Source organism: Mus caroli, unplaced genomic scaffold (genome assembly GCF_978045245.1).
Source record: "Mus caroli unplaced genomic scaffold, Mus_caroli_1 scaffold_12, whole genome shotgun sequence".
Classification (NCBI taxonomy): Eukaryota; Metazoa; Chordata; class Mammalia; order Rodentia; family Muridae; genus Mus; species Mus caroli.
Genome location: NW_028227267.1, coordinates 5,425,471 through 5,444,888, shown reverse-complemented (window position 1 = coordinate 5,444,888; position 19,418 = coordinate 5,425,471). Strand labels below are relative to the sequence as shown.

Here is a 19,418-nt window from a genome sequence, read left to right as displayed (position 1 = left end):
GTACTTACTCAGTACAGATGCTTTGTACAGTGATTTCAGGGAAGCTAGTAGTAGTAATAATGATGATAGACAATGATGTTGTCATCTATCATCAGTCATGCATACAGGAAGGGGATTTATCATTTTAAATAATGGCAATAGTAAACAATTTTAATACTTATTGATAGCTAAGCACTTAACATCATTGATGGTTTTTATCATTCTAGTTCTACTGAGATTTAAAAATCACTAGCAAGTCCAAGCTTATAGAGTCACCACATGAACATTGTTTCAACATTTTCTCAAGTTTTCCCTAGTCCCATTATATGTTGAGAGTATGCTAGAAACTACAGCCATGGCCTCACACATGCTAAGAACATGCTTTATCACTGAGCCACATTCCCAGCTGCTACATGTTTTAAGACAGTCATAGTAACTTCAAGCTTCAAACTTATACGTCTTTGGGGGAAACTAACGTAGCTGGGAAATGTGAGACCCTTGAATCCAGAAGGGAACATCATACCTATTGCTGCTCCATTTTTTTAAGAAAGTGGTACTTCTGGATACAAAAGAGGTCTTCAAGGCCTAGATAGACTATATCCACACAGTCTTAAATTTTAGCACAACCTTTGTGGATTTACCCGCAAGCAGTCTGACAGGTGTTTGAGAAGTCAAAGGAGCATGATTTGACCTTGAATCTATATAAGGTTTCATCAAATGTTTGAGAAAAAGAAAGAAGAGACATTAACATCTATGGAGCACGGATTGTGTGCACAGATTATTTGGCATTTCTAAACATTCTATGCATTGTGCTGTATAACTTTATGTTGAGGAGGGAACCTCAATTGAGAAAATGTCTCCATATGTCCTGATGTAGGGAACTTTCTTAATTAGTGATTGATGGGGAAGGACCCAGACCTTTGTAGGTAGTTCCATCCCTGGGCTGGTGTCATAGGTTCTATAAGAAAGCAGGACTTGCAAGCCACTAGGAACAAGCCAGTAAGTAGCACCCTTCCATGGCCTCTGCTCAGCTCCTGCCTTCAAGTTCCTGCCCTGCTTGAGATCTTGTCAAAGCTTCCTTCAGCAATAGACTACAAAGCAGAAGGATAAGCCAAATAAATTCTTTCCTCCCCATCTTGCTTTTTGTTCCTTGTGTTTTATCACAGCAATAGTAACCCTAAGACATGCCTCCGGGTAAGACTGACATCTCAGTTGAATCGATGACTTTGTTACTTTTCTTTTTGCTATGACTAAATTCCTGACAACAAGCTACATAAGGAGGATGGATTTGTTTGGGCTGATCATTTGATGGGACATAGTCTATTATGGAAAGAAAGGATGGGAACCGGATGCTCCATTGCAATGGATGTGTGCAAAGAGAACACTTCACCTCCTCATTTTGCCATTTACCGGAAACAGAGAGTGGTTGGGAAGTAAGCCTTATTATGGCCCACCCTCAAGTGTTCTGCCTCCTCCAGCAAGGCTCCACCTCCCAAAGGTCCTTTATGACCTCCAAAACCAGTGCCACAGCTGGGACCATTGCTGGAGCACATGACTCCCTGGGGAATAGTTCCCATCTAAGACATAGCAATGAAGGGACTGAGGTTCACACAAAACAAGTAACTCAGTCCAGTTAGTAGCCATACCTACATCTGAACTATTTTGTTTTACCTGAACACTATGGATTTTTCCACAGGTAAAAATTAAGTATTTGACTTCATAGAAAGAGAAAGAAAGTCAAGAGTGAGGCAAAAAGCCTCATCACAGGTCTTGGGAAACTTCTAGTTTAACAACTAGACACATTTAAAAGATCGATTTTAGTACACTGTGATAAAACAGATACATGGATCATTTTCAATATTAAGAAAATTACTTGTCTATTTTCTGTACAGTGGGACTAAGGGAACAAAAGAACTTCCCCTCCAGTGCTGTGAATGTTAAATAAGCAATCCACTTATAGGATGATACCTATACATAAGCAGGACCTATACATATCAGCTTGTGTGTGTGTGTGTATGTGTGCGTGTATGTGTGCATGGGGTGTGTGTGGGGGGGGGGCATGTATATGTCATAACATGTATGGTGTTCCAGGGACAACTTTCAGGAGTTAGTACCCTACTTTTACTGTAGGTTCCAGGGGTCACCACTCTGGTCATCGGGCTTGCATTACAAATCTGTTTAGCTGCTGAACCATTATACAAGCCCAAGTTTGTTTAGTGTCAGTCTCCTTTAACCTTCTAGCCAGAGCACCATAAAAACACATAAGACATAGAGCATAGGACCTACATCTATGTCCTCAGGACTTCCTTTCCCTCAAAACAGACCATTGGTACCTTGATTTTTCTGGGCAAGTGACCCAATGAAAACAGGAGGCTCATTCACATCTTCGATCTGGACAAAAATGGTCTGGGACGCTGTTGCCCCATGGTTGTCTTTGGCATATATTGTCAAGGAATAGAGTGCTACCACCTCAAAGTCCAGCTTGGGTACTCCAGTGATAATTACCTAAAATGTTAAAAAAAAAAAAAAAGGCACAATGATGGAGGGCCAAATTGTTGACTTCATATATATATAGCAAAGAAGAAAGGATAAAGATAAAGATATATAGAGAGATAGATATATGTAAAGCCCTAAATAAAACAAAGCATGTCCTTTTTATTGTACAATATTAAATGTGGGTCTTCACGTATAGGTATTTTTCATGTTATGATGTTATCTCATAATGAAACTGCTTTTAATACTATTTATAAGTAGTCTATGTTATTTTCTACTTGTTTATCTATTTATTTGGTTTGGGTCTGGTATTTTTTTTAGTTCATTACTTGATTAGTTATGGTAATAACTAATAGTTAGATAGATAGTTAGATAGTTAGACATGGTCTCATACTAACTAACCCAGGTAGATCTATTGCTCAATTTTTAACATAGATTTAAATTCATAACAATCCTTCTGTCATAGCGTCTCAAGTTCTAGGATTACAACTGTGAGCCACCACACCTGACAACTTGGTTTTGTTTTGAGACATGTACTCCAAGCTTGTTCAAACTCATGATTCTACACCATCAGCTCTTAGTACTAGGATTAAAGGTATGTACTTCCACCGGGTGGTGGTGATGCACGCCTTTAGTCCCAGCACTACGGAGGCAGAGGCAGGCAGATTTCTGAGTTTGAGGTCAGCCTGGTCTACAGAGTGAGTTCCAGGACAGCCAGGGCTACACAGAGAAACCCTGTCTCGAAAAACAAAAAAAAAAAAAAAAAAAAAAAAACAAAAAAAAAAAGGTATGTACTTCTACATCTAGTGAAGATATCATTTTAATAGTGTGGCCACATTTATTGTGTCTATAATATTTATAACATAGCTGAGTACTGAATTATAAACATATTTATCATAGACAAATACTAGGTATCAACTATTTATTGTGGCCTACACAGCAAAATGGATCTTGACATATATTATTTCACAGAATCGTTTTGTCAGCCCAAGTGAGGTAATAAAGTTACCATTCATCTCATTTTTCAGGAAACAGAACAGAAATGCATTAAATTAAGCGATTCCCTAGGTTTACAGTGCTCCTAAGAGGAGGCGGCACAGAGGAAAAGCAGGCTTGTCAGCTTCCTGCAGAAGCTAGAGTTTCAGCAGAATTTTTGCTAGCTGGGCTTAGAGTAGAAGCTGAACAGAGAATAAGTACAAGACAGTGTTATACACCAGATTCACAATGGAAGCAAATTTGAAGAGCTGGCAATGCCATGACTTGATATGAATTAAATACCTTGGTTCTATTAAATACCTCCCTTGTCCTTCTAAAATATGTGCCCACAGTAGCTAGAGTGATCTTGTTAAAGCATTAGCAGATCATGTTTCTTTTCTACCATACTCTGCAGTTTCCATGTTTCTGATGCTTGCCATTTGACTTGGCAGTTCCTATGGCTTGTACATGAGACTTTCTTCAACTAATAGCTTATGAGTAGATTTAAGTCTCTAAATGTACACATGGGCTCAAGCTTATACTCTGGTTTTCTTTTTGTTCTGATGGAATGTGATTCTGCTAGTCACTGCTTTTAGAGGTTTGAGGTTTGAGGGACACAAGAGCTAACCATAACCTGAAGCCAAACCAGTCTAGGGCAGCTCAACTGTGTTACCCTAAAGATGTTATTGCACTGAGTTGAGTCCTCTTTTAGGTCTCAGAGAGCCAATGCAGAAAGACCAGGTGAATGTCAAGCATGCAATAGCTTTGCAGTATGAGTAATTTGAGTCTTAAGGAACCCAGATCTCTTATAAAGAGCAATACGCCTGTGTGAACTTCTCCCAGTAGGAGAATTCGCTTTATTAGAACTAGCAAATAAGTAGCTCTTTCCAACAAATCTCCCAGATTCCACAAGCTCTCTCCTTTATCTCCATTGCAGTCAGAGTTCTCACCACACTCCCTGTCCAAATCTGACGTCTGCTTTTCAGGATCCTTCTTTCTACAGGACTTTTGCACATGATCTGAAATGTTTTCTCCCTCTTTTATTCAATTCCTGCCCAGTCTGCAGACTGCTTTTCAGATAAAACTACTTCAGAGAACCCTAAGTAGATCTTATGCCTTTGTTTGGACTCCCACCTGCCGGGAGCCTCCCAGCCCGAAGAGGGTAGTGTGGAGTCACAAAGTAGGCCTCTGATGATGGCTTTTAAAGTCTGAGAGTCTCAGGGCTTTCTAGGTCTCTTAACTGTACAGAAATGCTGACAATAATCTCTAAAAAGTCCTAAAAACTTTCTTGCTCTTTCTGAAGGGAAAAAAAAAGTGACCTAACCCTGTGTTTTAACAGCAGAGGATTAAGCAATGTGGCCTTTGTTCCATCTCAGCAGGAACGGTGGGGCTTTAACTTTCAACCTGCTAGTAGGAAGTTGCAGGTAGAAAAAGGGACACTTGAGCTCCGCCTGCTTTCCGCTCCGGGTCCGCGGCGGCCGCTAGCCAGCCCTTCCCGGAGACCTCAGCCCGGCCCACCGCCCGGCGTCGCGCGCCAGCTCGCTAGTGCATCCGGGCCCCCGCAGGCAGAAAAATATGGTTCAGGAGACTAACCAGACCCCAGGGCCCATGCTGTGTAGTACAGGATGTGGCTTTTATGGGAATCCTAGGGCAAATGGAATGTGTTCTAGTTTCCTACAAAGAACATCTTCAGAGACGAATAGTGGCAGAATGAGCCCAATGGGGACATCTAGTGGTTCCAACAGTCCTACCTCAGATTCTGCATCTGTACAGAGAGCAGGCACTAGTTTAAACAACCGTGAAGGTGCTGCTGGCAGCACATCTGAAAAAAATCAAGAAATGTGCCTGTGGCTGCCTTGCCTGTAACTCAACAAATGACAGAAATGAGCATTTCAAGAGAAGACAAATTAACTATTCCGAAAACAAAGGTGTCAGAGCCAGTTGTCACTCAGCTCAGTCCATCAGTTTCTCAGCCCAGTTCTTCTCAAAGTGAAGAAAAAGCTCCTGAGTTGCTCAAACCAAAGAAGAACAGATGTTTTATGTGTAGAAAGAAAGTTGGCCTTACAGAGTTTGACTGCCGATGTGGAAATTTGTTTTGTGGACTTCACCGTTACTGACAAGCACAACTGGACATATGATTATAAAGCAGAAGCTGCAGCAAAAATCAGAAAAGAAAATCCAGTTGTTGTGGCTGAAAAAATCCTGAGAATATAAAATTACTACATGTGAAGAGACTGAAACTTGTTTTTAATTTTAATATATCGTAGGAAAACATGAAAGAGCAGATGCATGGCCATTTTCCTTTGATGTTCTCCAGAGTTTTGCTTTATATTTGTCTGTCATATGATTGATATTTTAGGATGTTTGGGTGTTTGTTACAGGCAGAATTGGATAGATACAGCCCTACAAATGTATATGCCCTCCCCTCAGTAAAATTGGACAAAAATATGCACAACAAATTGAAATACACATATACTAGGAACAAAATTTAGTTCCATGTGCCAAACTAAATGAATGAAATCTCTGCATGTTTGCAGCATATCTGCCTTTTGGGAATGTAATCAAAGTATAATCTTTGGCTAGTGTTATGTGCCTGTACTTAAAAAAAAAAAAATGGTATACCAGAAAAGGACTGGCAGTCTACGACCATAGTCAAACTTCACCTTAATTTCAACATGACTTTTGGAAGCAGGAAGAAAGCTACAAAACTGATATTTGGTACCATGTGTAAGCCTGGTTAAATTGGTCTTCTAAAAGCTGTCAATTAGGACATTCTGCTAAGGTAACATCACAACTGGTTCTAAGTAAAACCATCAAGTCAACAATAGGGTGCCTGAGATAATCTTTGAAGCTTATTGTGCTGGCCTGCACCAGAAGATATCTGCATTCTCATTACTAAAATTGTAGCACAGAACTGCACTAGGATTTGTTTACAAGAAGAAATTAAACTCTGTTTGGTTTTTACATATAGCAGCTCTGTTAAATAACATGCATCTGAATTTTAAGTTGCAAAGGTATCCGAACAATTAATTTTTCCTGTGCATCTTTTTTTAACAGGTATGTAAATTTTTTAATATTTTTTATTACATATTTTCCTCAATTACATTTCCAATGCTATCCCAAAAGTTCCCCATACCCTTCCCCCCCACTTCCCTACCCACCCATTCCCATTTTTTTGGTCCTGGCGTTCCCCCGTACTGGGGCATATAAAGTTTGCATGTCCAATGGGCCTCTCTTTCCAGTGATGGCCGACTAGGCCATCTTTTGATACATATGCAGCTAGAGTCAAGAGCTCCGGGGTACTGGTTAGTTCATAATGTTGTTCCACCTATAGGGCTGCAGATCCCTTTATCTCCTTGGGTACTTTCTCTAGCTCCTCCATTGGGAGCCCTGTGATCCATCCAATAGCTGACTGTGAACATCCACTCCTGTGTTTGCTAGGCCCCGGCATTGTCTCACAAGAGACAACTATATCTGGGTCCTTTCAGCAAAATCTTGTTAGTGTATGCAATGGTCAGCGTTTGGAAGTCATGAGCATCTTTTGTTGAATGTTTTGGTTCAAGAAAGAATGTTTAAAGCTTTTTAGACTTCAGTTCTTAATGTAACTGTACCCTTCTGCTGGAAAATCATAACCAACACGGCTGCAGTAGACTTCCTTAGTGGTATCCAGCACCACTGGCAGAGGGCTGCTTTATCATATTGTACTTGGGTGTAGGACTCTAGTGTTCTTGGGTATATTGCATGGGCTGCATTATCTACAGCATCGTACAATAACAACTAGAAAAGGCAGTATACTTCACTGATGCTTGCCTGGTAGTATCACTTCTGTCTTATAATGGAGATTTTGTGTGATGTATGAAACTTGTGGTTTTTATATATAAATGAGTATAGTTAGATTAGTGCTGTGGTAATGCCTGTTTTCATCTGTAAATAGTTCAGTATGTACACAAGGCACTACTGCTGATTTATTGCAGTGTTCAGTCCTAGTTTTTCTTTATTAAAACATTTTTTGCTTCAATTTTATGTGCCTTAGTTCTAAGTTAGATTTGCAGATGTGTACAGATAGTTCATATTTATGTATTGCACATAATCATGCTATTCAGCATTGATGCTATATTGTATCATGTAAATAATAAAACCAATGTACAGAGCAATGTACAAAAAAAGAAAAGGGGACACTCAGAGAAGTGATTACAGAGTTTATTTCTGAGTGGTAAAAAGTTACCTATGAAAGCTATCTCAGGGAGAAAGCAGAAGCGGAAAGATCTTAAGTGGGAAAAAAATAAAAAAATCTAGGAAAGGAAAAATTCTTCTCTACCTGTTCCATATTCCTCTCCTTTTGTTTTTTTTTTTGTTGTTGTTGTTTTTTTTTGGGGTTTTTTTTTTTTTTTTTTTTTTTTTGGTTTTTCAAGACAGGGTTTCTCTGTGTAGCCCTGGCTGTCCTGGAACTCACTTTGTAGACCAGGCTGGCCTGGAACTCAGAAATCCGCCTGCCTCTGCCTCCCGAGTGATGGGATTAAAGGCATGCGCCACCACTCCCGGCTCCTCTCTTTGTCCTCAGTGCTTACACATCTTTCAGAAAACATGATCACATGTTACAAAGTTCATCAAAAGTTCACACAAAAAACTCAAATCATAAATTGAAGTAGAAGTTTACAACAGAGAATGTTTGCATGCATATCCATTGGGAGTAATTATCTGGCTAAACATCCCTCACCTGTCTCAGCTCCACAGGTTCACTGAAGGTTTAAAACCATAACTAAGTTATTAGTGAAGTTTTGTATAGATAAACCCAGTTGATATTTTATCTTCTGTCTTAGCACCTATAATAAATTGTTATTTCCCTTTTTATGACTTTTGGTTAATTGTTTTACAACCTCTTGGAATGTGCTCTTATTAGGAAAACGTCTGGTTACTATCTAAGAGCAATTAACTGGTAACACTTGGGAGACTGGCAGAGTTCTCATTGCAGTTTTGACTGTCAGAAAAGAACTAATAGCAGTCCCACTATAAAAGAGCTTAATAATCACAGATATAATTTTAGGAATTCTTATAGGATCATCATTAAGACTTAAGAAGTCATTTATTTGTCTATATAGCATTACTAATAGACAGTACCTCTTCATAGTTCTGCTCCAAAGGAGTGTGCTATTCTTAGGGATTGTTATATATGTTTAATAATAGCAGAAAAGCATATTAATAACAGGAATCTTTTCTAAAATGAATCCCTTACAGTCTTGCTGAATAAGGGCACACCTGCCACAGATTATATAATAATCTGAAGCAGGCCATTTCAGGATGATCACCTGCTAGTTATTTGCTTGTCTCATTATGGCTCCTGGCACCCACCTACCTATCTGAGAACTTGTATTTCCTTGCTCAGATCATATTTGCAATTTTATTCTGTGTGTATTTCCTTAATTAACAGGTATCCCCACATATAAGTAAATGCATTGAGAGTAAGGCATTACCTTGCATCTGATGAGACCCTCAATAAGTACCTGTAAAACTGTCGCTCCTTGTTATTCTTAAGGAATTTGAAAATGTCTGACACACCATAAAGTCTCACAGAGTAAAATGTTAAATTAATTAAAAGCATGCAAGAGGGCCAGGCATGTTAGTACATGCTAATAATCTCTGCACTTTGAAGGCCAAGAAAAGACATCAAGAGTTCAAGGCCACCCTAAACTGCATAACACAAAACACACACACACACACAACTAAACAAGCAATAAAATGTAAGACAGAAGATAGTCTCATTTAAATCTCTTGAGTTATGCTAATATTATCTGCCTCCATACTTACATCCCACACATGTGAGGATCTGAAGGACAGCACAAAAGGATGTACTGTGGGGCTGGCATTGAGGATAACAGGATCTCCAACCAGAGAAGTATGAGGTGAGAGAGACATGGTGACCGTGGCAGCCCGTGTATGGTAAGAGGCATTTTCCAGGAGGGGTCCCGCATTCTCCACAACAAAATTTGGAGCAGCTTGAACACCTTAGTGAAAACACAAAACTAGACTTTACATTCCTACAAGGCTTCCCAAAACCTTTCATGTGTGAATCCCCAGAGGAAAAGCACACTACCCCTGCTTAGTACCTTTTTTCTTGGAATTCTGAATAGTAAAATGATTGTTGAGGGTCTGAGACCTTTTGTTACAGGTGAGCTTGCAAAAACTACTGCTAGTTCTGTTTTGCGCTGAAGAAAGTTAAAAGTATAGGAGTGGCTTTATGTGACACAGCCATGCAATGGCAGATCTAGAATTTTAACCCCAAATTTACCAGATTCATATCCATTGTTCTTAAATGGTTGAAATTATTTTATGGATCAGAGTAAAAATATTGGAATATCAAAAGTTCTCAGAATTTCAAATTTGGGAGATGCACCTATCTACAAAGTGATAGCTGTGGCTCTGAAGGTGATGGAGGGGAACTGATCAAGGGGACATTTTTGAATCTCACACTTTGACTCAGGTCCCTGTCTTCCCATCTTATTAGCCTTACAAACACTAGGCAAGCTACCCATGCTTTCTAAAGCTGGAAAGCAACTGCTATCATTCCATTAGAAATGTCTTTGGCTGAACCTCATGGGCATCTGATCACCATTACTTAAGAGAGAAGCTATATAGATCATTGGCCATCATTCTCAATAAATATTTCCTAGTCATAGTCACAGCAGTTGTAGATTTCATCTTACAAGTCACTATATATTTTGTTAGACACTGTGTGAAAGGCTGATAGAAATGGCTTTCCAAGTGACATTGGTTTCTATGAATATCATCTACCCTGCAGTATTGAGAAATTATCACTCAAAATCACAATGTGTTCAGAGCAAAGAGTCATTAAGCACCTCACTGAACTGGCCTTCTTTACTCCTTCTTTTCCCATTTCCTTGTTTTCTTTCCTTAATTTCAACTGACTCTTGTCTTTAGCTAAGGCAGAATCTGGCTAGAATCTCAGAACTTCTTAGAAATTGACAAGATTATGTTGGCACCCTAAAAACAAAACCCTTTGCCCTTCCCTCTTAGCATTACCATTTCAGGTCCACCCCCTGAAGACCTCATGGAGCCATACCACAAGGTGGCACTACCCACCTGCCCACCCAGATGGGCTCTTGCCGCCAGCAGAGAACTCTGTTGATCTGTGTACCTCATCCATCAAGCATTCAGTACTGGCCCCTATCACCTGAAGACCACTCAGAGCCATGCACCCCATACGAGTGATACAGCCCACCCTGCAATCATTTCATAAGAAGCCTGGCCACCCAAGGAGCCACATCTCTCCCACAATCCTCCTGACTACACACCCAACTTCCCTATTTTCCCTATGTGTGCTATCCCCACCCTTTGTGTTGAATAGAGCTCACTCTACACAGAGCAGCTAGACTTAGTGAACCACAACAGAAGGCAGCAGAAGAATGTGCTGCCCTTTGAATACTGGTCAGGCAGAGAATAGAGGACTCTCAAAAGACTACGAAGAGAACCTGGAATCTTCAGCACAAGTTCTACAGAAGAAAACAAGGCCTCAAACCCTCAAAATCCTGAATGTTGTACTTATCAAGAAGAAAGATGACTTGAAAAAAAGAAACACACAGCTAACACATTATTCCAGATGCACAAGTCCTACCACAGAAACAAAAGTAAACAAAAACATGACAGTATGTCACCCACAGAAGTTACTAATTTCATAGTAATAAATCTGATTGAAAATTACCTGGGGGATCTTACAAAGAATTATGGTAACTATGAGCAAATAATGCAAAGGTCATCCCAGCAAAGGAAAAGAACTAGGCTTATCCCCATCTAGCTTCAAGTGAATGACTTATTCATGAGGCTCTGCCCAATTAGTGGGGATTACCCCTAGTAATTTTCTAACACTAGACTGATGACTTCCTAAATTGTGCTTCCCAAATACTTGCGTTCTGAATCTTCCCAGTTATTTCTTCTCCAGTGGTCTGGTGTGTAGCCTCTCATAAGCCTGAAGCTGGCTAGCCAGAACTTGACCTTGCTGCCACCAAGGAGATTATCTAGGGTGGAGCCTTCCTCCCTAGATCACTCTATTGTTCTGCCACTGCCACTGTTCCTCTTCAAGATACTACTACCTGCTGAGAGCCCCCCCCCCCCCGCCCCCAGAGCTATTCTGGAGACTACACCCTATCCTGCACATCATCACCTGCAACTGGTTCCAGGTTCCAAGGATGAATTGGCAGAAATGGACTTTCCCCCCTTTTATAAATGGCGTTTCCGCCATTAAAAATTTGAACCTTGAGCAGACTAGCATGTCTTGGTTCCATTATTTCTCAACCCACCTAGGCTCACTCTTTTCTTCCAGATTCCAAGATGCCTTCCAGGCTCGAACCCGGACATGTGAGCTGCTGGCTGGCCCCAACACTGGTATTCTTGGGAGGCGTTTTACTCTGGACCGTGCTGCTGGTTCATCATGACTAATGGAGACATCCTGTTCTCTCATTCTTCTCTTCCTTTGTGCTCCTTCTCTCTCCTCTTTTCTTTCTCCAACTGTCCCTGCTTGTGACCCACACACACATAATGCATAACTCAAAACTCCATCTCTCTATTCTCCCCTATAATTAATTGTAGCCATTTTATTTAACCAATGTTTTTAAATTGGGGAGTAAGGTTTGCACAACAAAGGCTGATGTACGTGGAAATTTGCTCATCTTGGAGCAACCAGATCTTGGGGTACAGAATTTAGCATTTGAATGCATAGCAGCATCTGACCAACCCCCAACAAAGAGCTGAATTAAATAAGGGAATCAACCCAAGATATATAAATTAAATTCAAAAGAGAGATAGAATTGCTGAAGAAAGGGCAAACTACAATGATGCTGGAAATTAAAAACTCAGTCAGTCAAATTAAAAACTAGTTGGAAAGCCTCCCCAACAAAACAATTCATGTCAGAAACAGAAAGTGGGCTACAAGAAAAAGTAAAAGAATTGAATCATGCAGTAAAAATCAATGAGAATTTCTAATTAAGCATATGAACCCACATGGTAGAGCTTGGGAGCATATGAAAAGGCCTAAATTTTGAGTTATGAGGTAGGAGAAGAATACAATAGCAAAAGGCATAGAGGATATTTTCAATTCAATAATAGAAGCTTTCCCAAACCTAGATGTACTTATGATATCATAAATAAAATGGACCTAGTAGACATCAATAAAACATTCTACTCAGACATTAAAGAGTACTTGTTCTTCTCAACATCCCATGAAACTTTTTCCAAAATCAACCACAAAGTATGTCTCAACAAATAAAGAAAACTTGAGATAACATTCAGAGTATTCTATATGAAGAAAGCTATATCAACAATAAAATAGACAGAAAGTGCACAGACTAAACAACACGCTACTGAATGATAATTGAGTCCAAGAAGAAAAAAGAAGGAAATTTTAAAAATTACCAGAATGGAATGAAATATATGGAAAGCTGTGATATGAATCAATGAAACAATGAAGGCATCCTAAGAGAAAGCTTACTGAATTATGCATCTACACAAAAGAAATTAAACAAACATCAAATTGATTGCCTAACGATGCACCTGAAGGCATTGTTTTAAAAAAAAACAAAAATTTTATACTGGAAGAGAAAATCAAAATTAGCACTGAAATTAATGAAATAGAGGTGAAAATGAAATTTGTTCTTTAAAAATATTAACAAGATTAACAAAACTTTAGTCAAATTTAATCAAAAGAAGGAGAAGACCCAAATTAATAAAACTAGAAATGAAAAGGGAAACATTATAACAGTCACTGGGAAAAATTTAGAAAATACAAAGGATATACTTTATATAGATTTTAAATCTATACTAAACTTACCAATCTAAAAGAAATGGATAAGTTTCTAGATGTATATGACCTACCCCTGAGAAATCAAGATGAAGTAAATAATTTAAGCAGACCAACATATCCAAGTAGATAGAGCCAATAGTTAAACATCATCCAACTATAACTAATATACATACTATATATGTACATACATATTAGTTGTACATATAATATGTATATACATATTATATATATGTATATATAATATGTATATATAAATACATATATATATTATATATATATATATATATATATATACACACACACACACACACATTCCCAGGACCAAATTGATACAATGCAGAATTCTACCAGAATCTCAAAGAAAAAAAACTAGCATCACTACTTTTCAAGTAACCCATAAAATAAAAACAGAAAAATTACTTCCATACTCTCTTTGTGAAACCAGTGTTATCATAATACTAAAGCCACATAAAGACCCAACCAAAAAATAAAATTAGAACATAGAGACAAAAAAATCTCCATAAAATACTTGCAAACCAAATTCAAGGAAGCATCAAGAGAGATGCAGGGTGTTTCAACAAATGCAAATCAATACATGTAATTCACCACATAAATGAGTTCAAAGACAGAAATCATATGAGCACCTCATTAGAGGCAAATAAGGCCTTTGTCAAAATTCAAGATTCATAATAAAAGTTCAGGAAACTCTAGGAATACAGAGGACATATCTCAATACAATGAAGGCAACACACAATTAGTCAATATCATGCTAAATTGAAAAAAACATCAAAGCATTTCCTCTAAAAACAGGAATCCTACAGGAATGTTCACGTTTCCCAGTCCTGTTCAATATAGTCATTGAAGTCTGAGCTAGACCTAAGGCAAGGGAAAGAGATTAAGTGGAAACAAATAGGAAAAGCAGTCAGAATTCCTTACTTACAGAGGTAAAGCTTATGAGCTTAGAACTAAACAGATTTACCACTTCAGTTTATTTGGTCCATTGTGTGATGCTGAGGTAAACCAGGTGTTAGGGAACTTAGGAATTCCATCTCCCATCTGTTCTTCATTCCCTCTACAAGTTACTAAGGCTCACTGGAAAATGGATCACTCAGGAAAGAGGCATTAAGTAGATGTGTGCAAACTCTATTTTGGATTTTATTAGTTTAGTGCACAGGGACACAACTTCCATCTGCAGGCACCTCTACCTTGTTGCTCGATGGTGTCCCCTGGCTTTGAAGTGCTAGAGACTTAACACACCTGCGCTCCAAAGAGACCTTCTCCTGACTCTTACAAGATCTGACACAAATTCTAACGGTTCCGACCTCTCCGCAGCCATCAATGATTCATCCTCCTCCCGTCTGTACCTCTTCGGCTTTCAAGTACCTGCTTTAGGACACATTAACTCTGTCTGCTCAAGCTCCTATCTGGAAAGTTCCATCCCGGATTTTGACCAAGGATTTCCCTCTGTATATTTAATAGCCTGCTTTAAATTTGTTTCTATGATTAAAATGTGTATTCCGGAGGTATGTGTATGCTGGCAGTGTATGGAGGGGGTCTTATTTTGTAACACTGGAGCTAGTGACAGACAGAATGGCCCCTTTGCCCTAGCAGGAATATCTAGATCCTAACTCCCATCATACATAATATGCTGTTACAACACAACAAACCTTGAAGTTGGGATTAAGCAGAAGGAGGAAGTTGTCTTGTATTACCTGTTCCACACCATTGTAAGGAGTCTTAAAGTGGAAGAGGGAAGCAAAAGACACTGGAAAAAAAAATGCAAACATTGAGAAAGATAAATCACTGATGGCTTTTATAACAGACACTCTAGAGGCCTCTAGAGGCTGTCCTTGCCTTTTCTGGTAGGGCTAGGAAGACACTCAGTGAGACTTGCTTCACAAACATGAAGACTTGAGTTCTGTTCTCTAGAATCCACCTAAAGCCAGCCATGTTAGCTCCTGTCTATAATCTCAGCATTCCTAAACAGAGGCTGAAAGAGAAGAATTCTAGGAACTAGCACTCCAGCCTGCCTGGCATAGGTGGCAGCAAACAGCAAAGAAACCCTGCCTCCTGTAACAAGGGAGAAACTGGGATTTGACATCAGAGCTTATCCCCTACCCTCCACAAGCATACTGTGGGCAAGCACTTGTACACACAAAAATAAATAAATAAAATAAGAATGTTAAATACCACAGGGTAGGCCTTGCTTTATCTGTCTGACCTCATATTTGATGCCCCTGACTCGGCTACTCTGCTCAGTCTGTTCCAACCACGTTTGCCTTCCTATTCCTCATACATACCACAGAAGCCCGCAATGCATCCTTCCAGCAAATCACCACCCACTTATCCCCTTTATGTCTCTGATAAAGAGACACTGTACTTGAGATCGCCTCAGCACAAAAACGATATTTCCACATTGTGGGCACTTTCTCTTACAATTTTACGTAGTGTTTGTTTTCTGCTCTACTTCCACCGAAAATACAAGCTTCAAAAATAAGAGACAATTACTTGTTTGTTCCCTGCTGTATGCCCAATTCCAAGAACAGTGTCTGACCCATAGTAGGTACCCAGTTAATACTTGACTGAATGAGTAATGGAGTAAATAAAGAGATTCTTTCTTGCTAGTTATGTAGATTTTATGTGACACTGAATGCATTTGAGAGCTTGTAAGTGTGTGCCATTTAATTAGGTCAGATTTTACGGTCCAATTCTACATGTTGAGCCATGTAGCTAGGTGCTTATTTCTGTACCTAATAATGCCTCACTGCCCATTGCACTGAAAAATTAACTGATTTAACTTTTTAAAAGTATATTTGGTGTCAAAAACAAAGAACTTGCCAGGCACTGGTGGTGCACGCCTTTAATCCCAGCACTTGGGAGGCAGAGGCAGGTGGATTTCTGAGTTCGAGGCCAGTCTGGTCTACAGAGTGAGTTTCAGGACAGCCAGGGCTCTACAGAGAAACCTTGTCTCAAAAACAAAAAACAAACAAACAAACAAAAACCCCAAAACAAACAAAACAAAAACAAAAAACAAACCAAAAAAACCAAAAAACTTGGTTTCATAGTAAAACTGCTGTGAAAAGCAACTTTGTTCCTTGTCAGACAGCAACTCATGGGGATTGTAAGAAACTGAAAGTGGACTCCTATGTGACAGGGTGGCTACTCTCAATTCACATAGGGATATGGGTCCCACTGGTTTTGGTTTTTGGTTTTTGGTTTTTTGGTTTTTTCGAGACAGGGTTTCTCTGTGTAGCCCTAGCTGTCCTGGAACTCACTCTGTAGACCAGGCTGGTCTTGAACTCAGAAATCCACCTGCCTCTGCCTCCCAAGTGCTGGTATTAAAGGCCTGCACCACCACTGCCCGGCTAGTGGGTCCCACTGTTATGCAAATTTAGAAACACAAATTTTTAAAATATGAAAATTGATGTGGAAAATAGTTTTTAAAATTTATGTGTAGATGCACACATACCACAAGAGCACTGGGCTCAGTCGCAGTATTCCATTCATCTTAAGAAAGTTCTATGAGGATACAAAAGAGTGGCAAAAGTTTATTGTCCTAGCCAAGAGGCTGAGGCCAGGGACTGTGGGTTAGGGGGCAGTCTAAACTATAGAATGAGGCCCCATCACAATGAAAGACATCCGAAGGGAGACCCTCACTCAAGTCTCGGGATAATAGTGGACCCCCAAGAACTCACAAGAGACCAAACTTGATGCAAACCACATGAGGCTTTATTTGGGGGAAGCCAGAGCTCTGGGGACGACTCATATCCCACTCAGGGGTAGAGGAATCGACCCTGAGGGGAAAGGGGTCCCAGTTTTTATAGGCCCTGAGTGGGGGGGGGGGGGGATTTCCAGATCTAAACATTCTCTATTCTCAAGAAATGGATATGGGAGGGGTACAAGGAAAGAGTCTGGTGCAGGTGCAGCAACTCCGGATTGGCCCCAGCTGTGGTTGCTGGGGAGATTTTCCAACTCTTCCCCAGCAACCAATATCACAAACACCTGGCAATGGGCTTCATTAGTGGGCACACACATGGGTACAAGGAACGGCCAGAGCATTGTGCGCCTCTATTTTTCTAAATCAGTGAAGCTAGTTCTGCTAACAATGAAATCTATTTTGCCAATTTCAGGGCTTCTTTGACCTTTTACATTCTGTCAGAATCTTTCAACAAAAATCAAAACAGACAGGCACAGCTTTAATCCTTTCTGTGTGCTACAGGAAGCAGAGGTAGGGGGCAGGTAGATTTCCCTGAGTTCAAGGCCACCCTGGCTTACATATTCAATTCCAGATTTACTAGGTCCAGGAAGTGAAACTTGGTTGTTGTTGTTGCTGTTTTAAGAACATTGTTGAATCTTTTTTAAAGATGGTAAAGATGATTTTACTTGATCCAAAGTACTTAAAATATCGTTTCAACATGTTAAATAAAGTATTAGTAAGACATGTTACATGTTCTTTTCATGCAAAGTAGAATCTGTTACATTAATCAGTAAGAAAATATATGAAATAGAAAACAACTTAAATCATCTATATATTCTTCCCCATCTTTCCAACTCTACCATTTCTACCTGTAATCTCCAAGATAATCCTTGCTACATTCTTAGCATATGAGTTATTTTGCCATCTGGCAATATTTCCCCTAGTTCTTGATATTACAAATGGGCCACAAACATCTTTTCACTGTTGTGCAGTTCCATAGGTAAATCTTCCACGGGTAGAAGTTTGTCTCCCAAGGTTCCAGATTTTAGATACTAGTAGAAATGGCCAATTGTCTCCCAGAGAACTTGTTCTGATGCCCATCTATTAACTGCATCTATGAAAATATCTTGATAAGGAGGTAGATTATCTAATGAGGTACAACCAGGGAGCCCTTGAGTTCAAAAGACTATTCCCATCAAATGTTCTAGAGCAAGTGAAAAGGAACCCAGAGGAAGACACTCTGACTATTGCTTCCGTAGTTAAGTAACAATGTTGCAAACACTAACCTGAGGCTGCAAGCAGTACAAAGAAGAACTGGGAAGGAAGCATGGTTCACTCAAGGGCTCTGGCTGCTGCAGAAACGCTGTTCCAGTTGGCTAACTTCTAAGATGATCACAGTCTTCCTGCAGAGTCACCATAACGAGACCTGTTTCTAGGCAGCAAGTACACACTTACGTGTAAAGTGACACCTTTGCCCTGTAAGGCTAAAGCTCCAGCAACTGGATTTACTTAAGCCAGGTGGAAGAAAATCTCTGATTCAGGAGTCAGAGGGCTGTGGAGGTATAGGTTGGAAGGGGATGTTTGAGGAGGGTGGTGGAGAATTGAAGTGGGGGTAAAGAGTAGAGGGGAGGTGTTTGAAGTGGGGAGGTGGGGGGTAGCCAAATGATGGAACTTTTCAGGAAATGTGCTCACTGGACTCATTTCATTAAGATTCAAAAGGATTTCACTCACTAATGACCCCACCCCTCATTGTTCTCTTCTGCTTGATGTATTCATTACACCCCAGTTTAAAACCAAGAGCCAGTTTACCAGATTTACAGAGGGATTTCAAGTTGCTAAGCACAGCAGATTAGAGAGGAGATGCAAAACCAGCCTGAGTGCAGCCCCCAGCCAGAGCCACTCTATATTAGGACATTCAAATTTAACCTGGAGGAGGACCTGCTCCAAGACTACCAATGGCTGCTTGCAGAGTTCACCCAAAAATATCTGGAAAAGGCAGCAGAGAGCTGACCTCGGAGCCAACTATGGCTGGAGATCATATTTCTATCCTCAGAAAGCTTCTCCCAAATGCGTGGTTCCATAACATTCGATTGGCCCAATACTTTACAGTATTATACCCCTCCCTATTACACCCCATTGCTTCTCACAAACCCATTCCGGGTTCCTGCAGAAATTCATGTTTGCAATCTAATTTAGAGAATTCAATCGATTGCTGTCTCTATAGGAGCCAACTGTTGCTATGGTTACTGATATAAGATTATGCAATCTCATGTGTGTTCAACAGAAAGATATCTTTGAGAGCAAGGAATGCTGTGTTTGAAACAGACTTTGGCCTGTTGTAGATGGCTCATTGGTTTTCAAAGGGACATCTACAAATGACCAGGAAGTGCTCCCATTGGGATGGACCCTTGCCATGGGCTGTGAGGGCTGCTGAAAAGAAAATGAGCTTTATGAGAAATTGTG

General features: G+C 39.8%; 1 protein-coding gene and 1 pseudogene across 3 annotated transcripts in view; one reads left to right on the top strand and one right to left on the bottom strand.

Annotated features, from left to right (window-relative positions):
* The window catches only part of LOC110309746 (cadherin-related family member 3-like), a 118,284-nt gene extending 99,819 nt beyond the window's left edge, over positions 1-18,465 (bottom strand). For all 3 annotated transcript variants that reach the window (XR_015044712.1, XM_085828907.1, XM_085828908.1), the window contains exons 1-3: positions 18,242-18,465; positions 9,253-9,449; positions 2,313-2,484 (exon numbers count right to left, since the gene is read on the bottom strand). Coding sequence is in view for 2 of the 3 variants with exons in the window: in XM_085828907.1 (XP_085685033.1) it covers positions 2,313-2,484; positions 9,253-9,449; positions 18,242-18,284 (412 nt within the window). In the remaining variant the exon portion in view is untranslated. The remainder of the gene's footprint in view (positions 1-2,312; positions 2,485-9,252; positions 9,450-18,241) is intronic.
* On the top strand, positions 4,928-6,265 carry LOC110309747 (AN1-type zinc finger protein 5 pseudogene; annotated as a pseudogene).
* Positions 18,466-19,418: the final 953 nt, after the last annotated feature.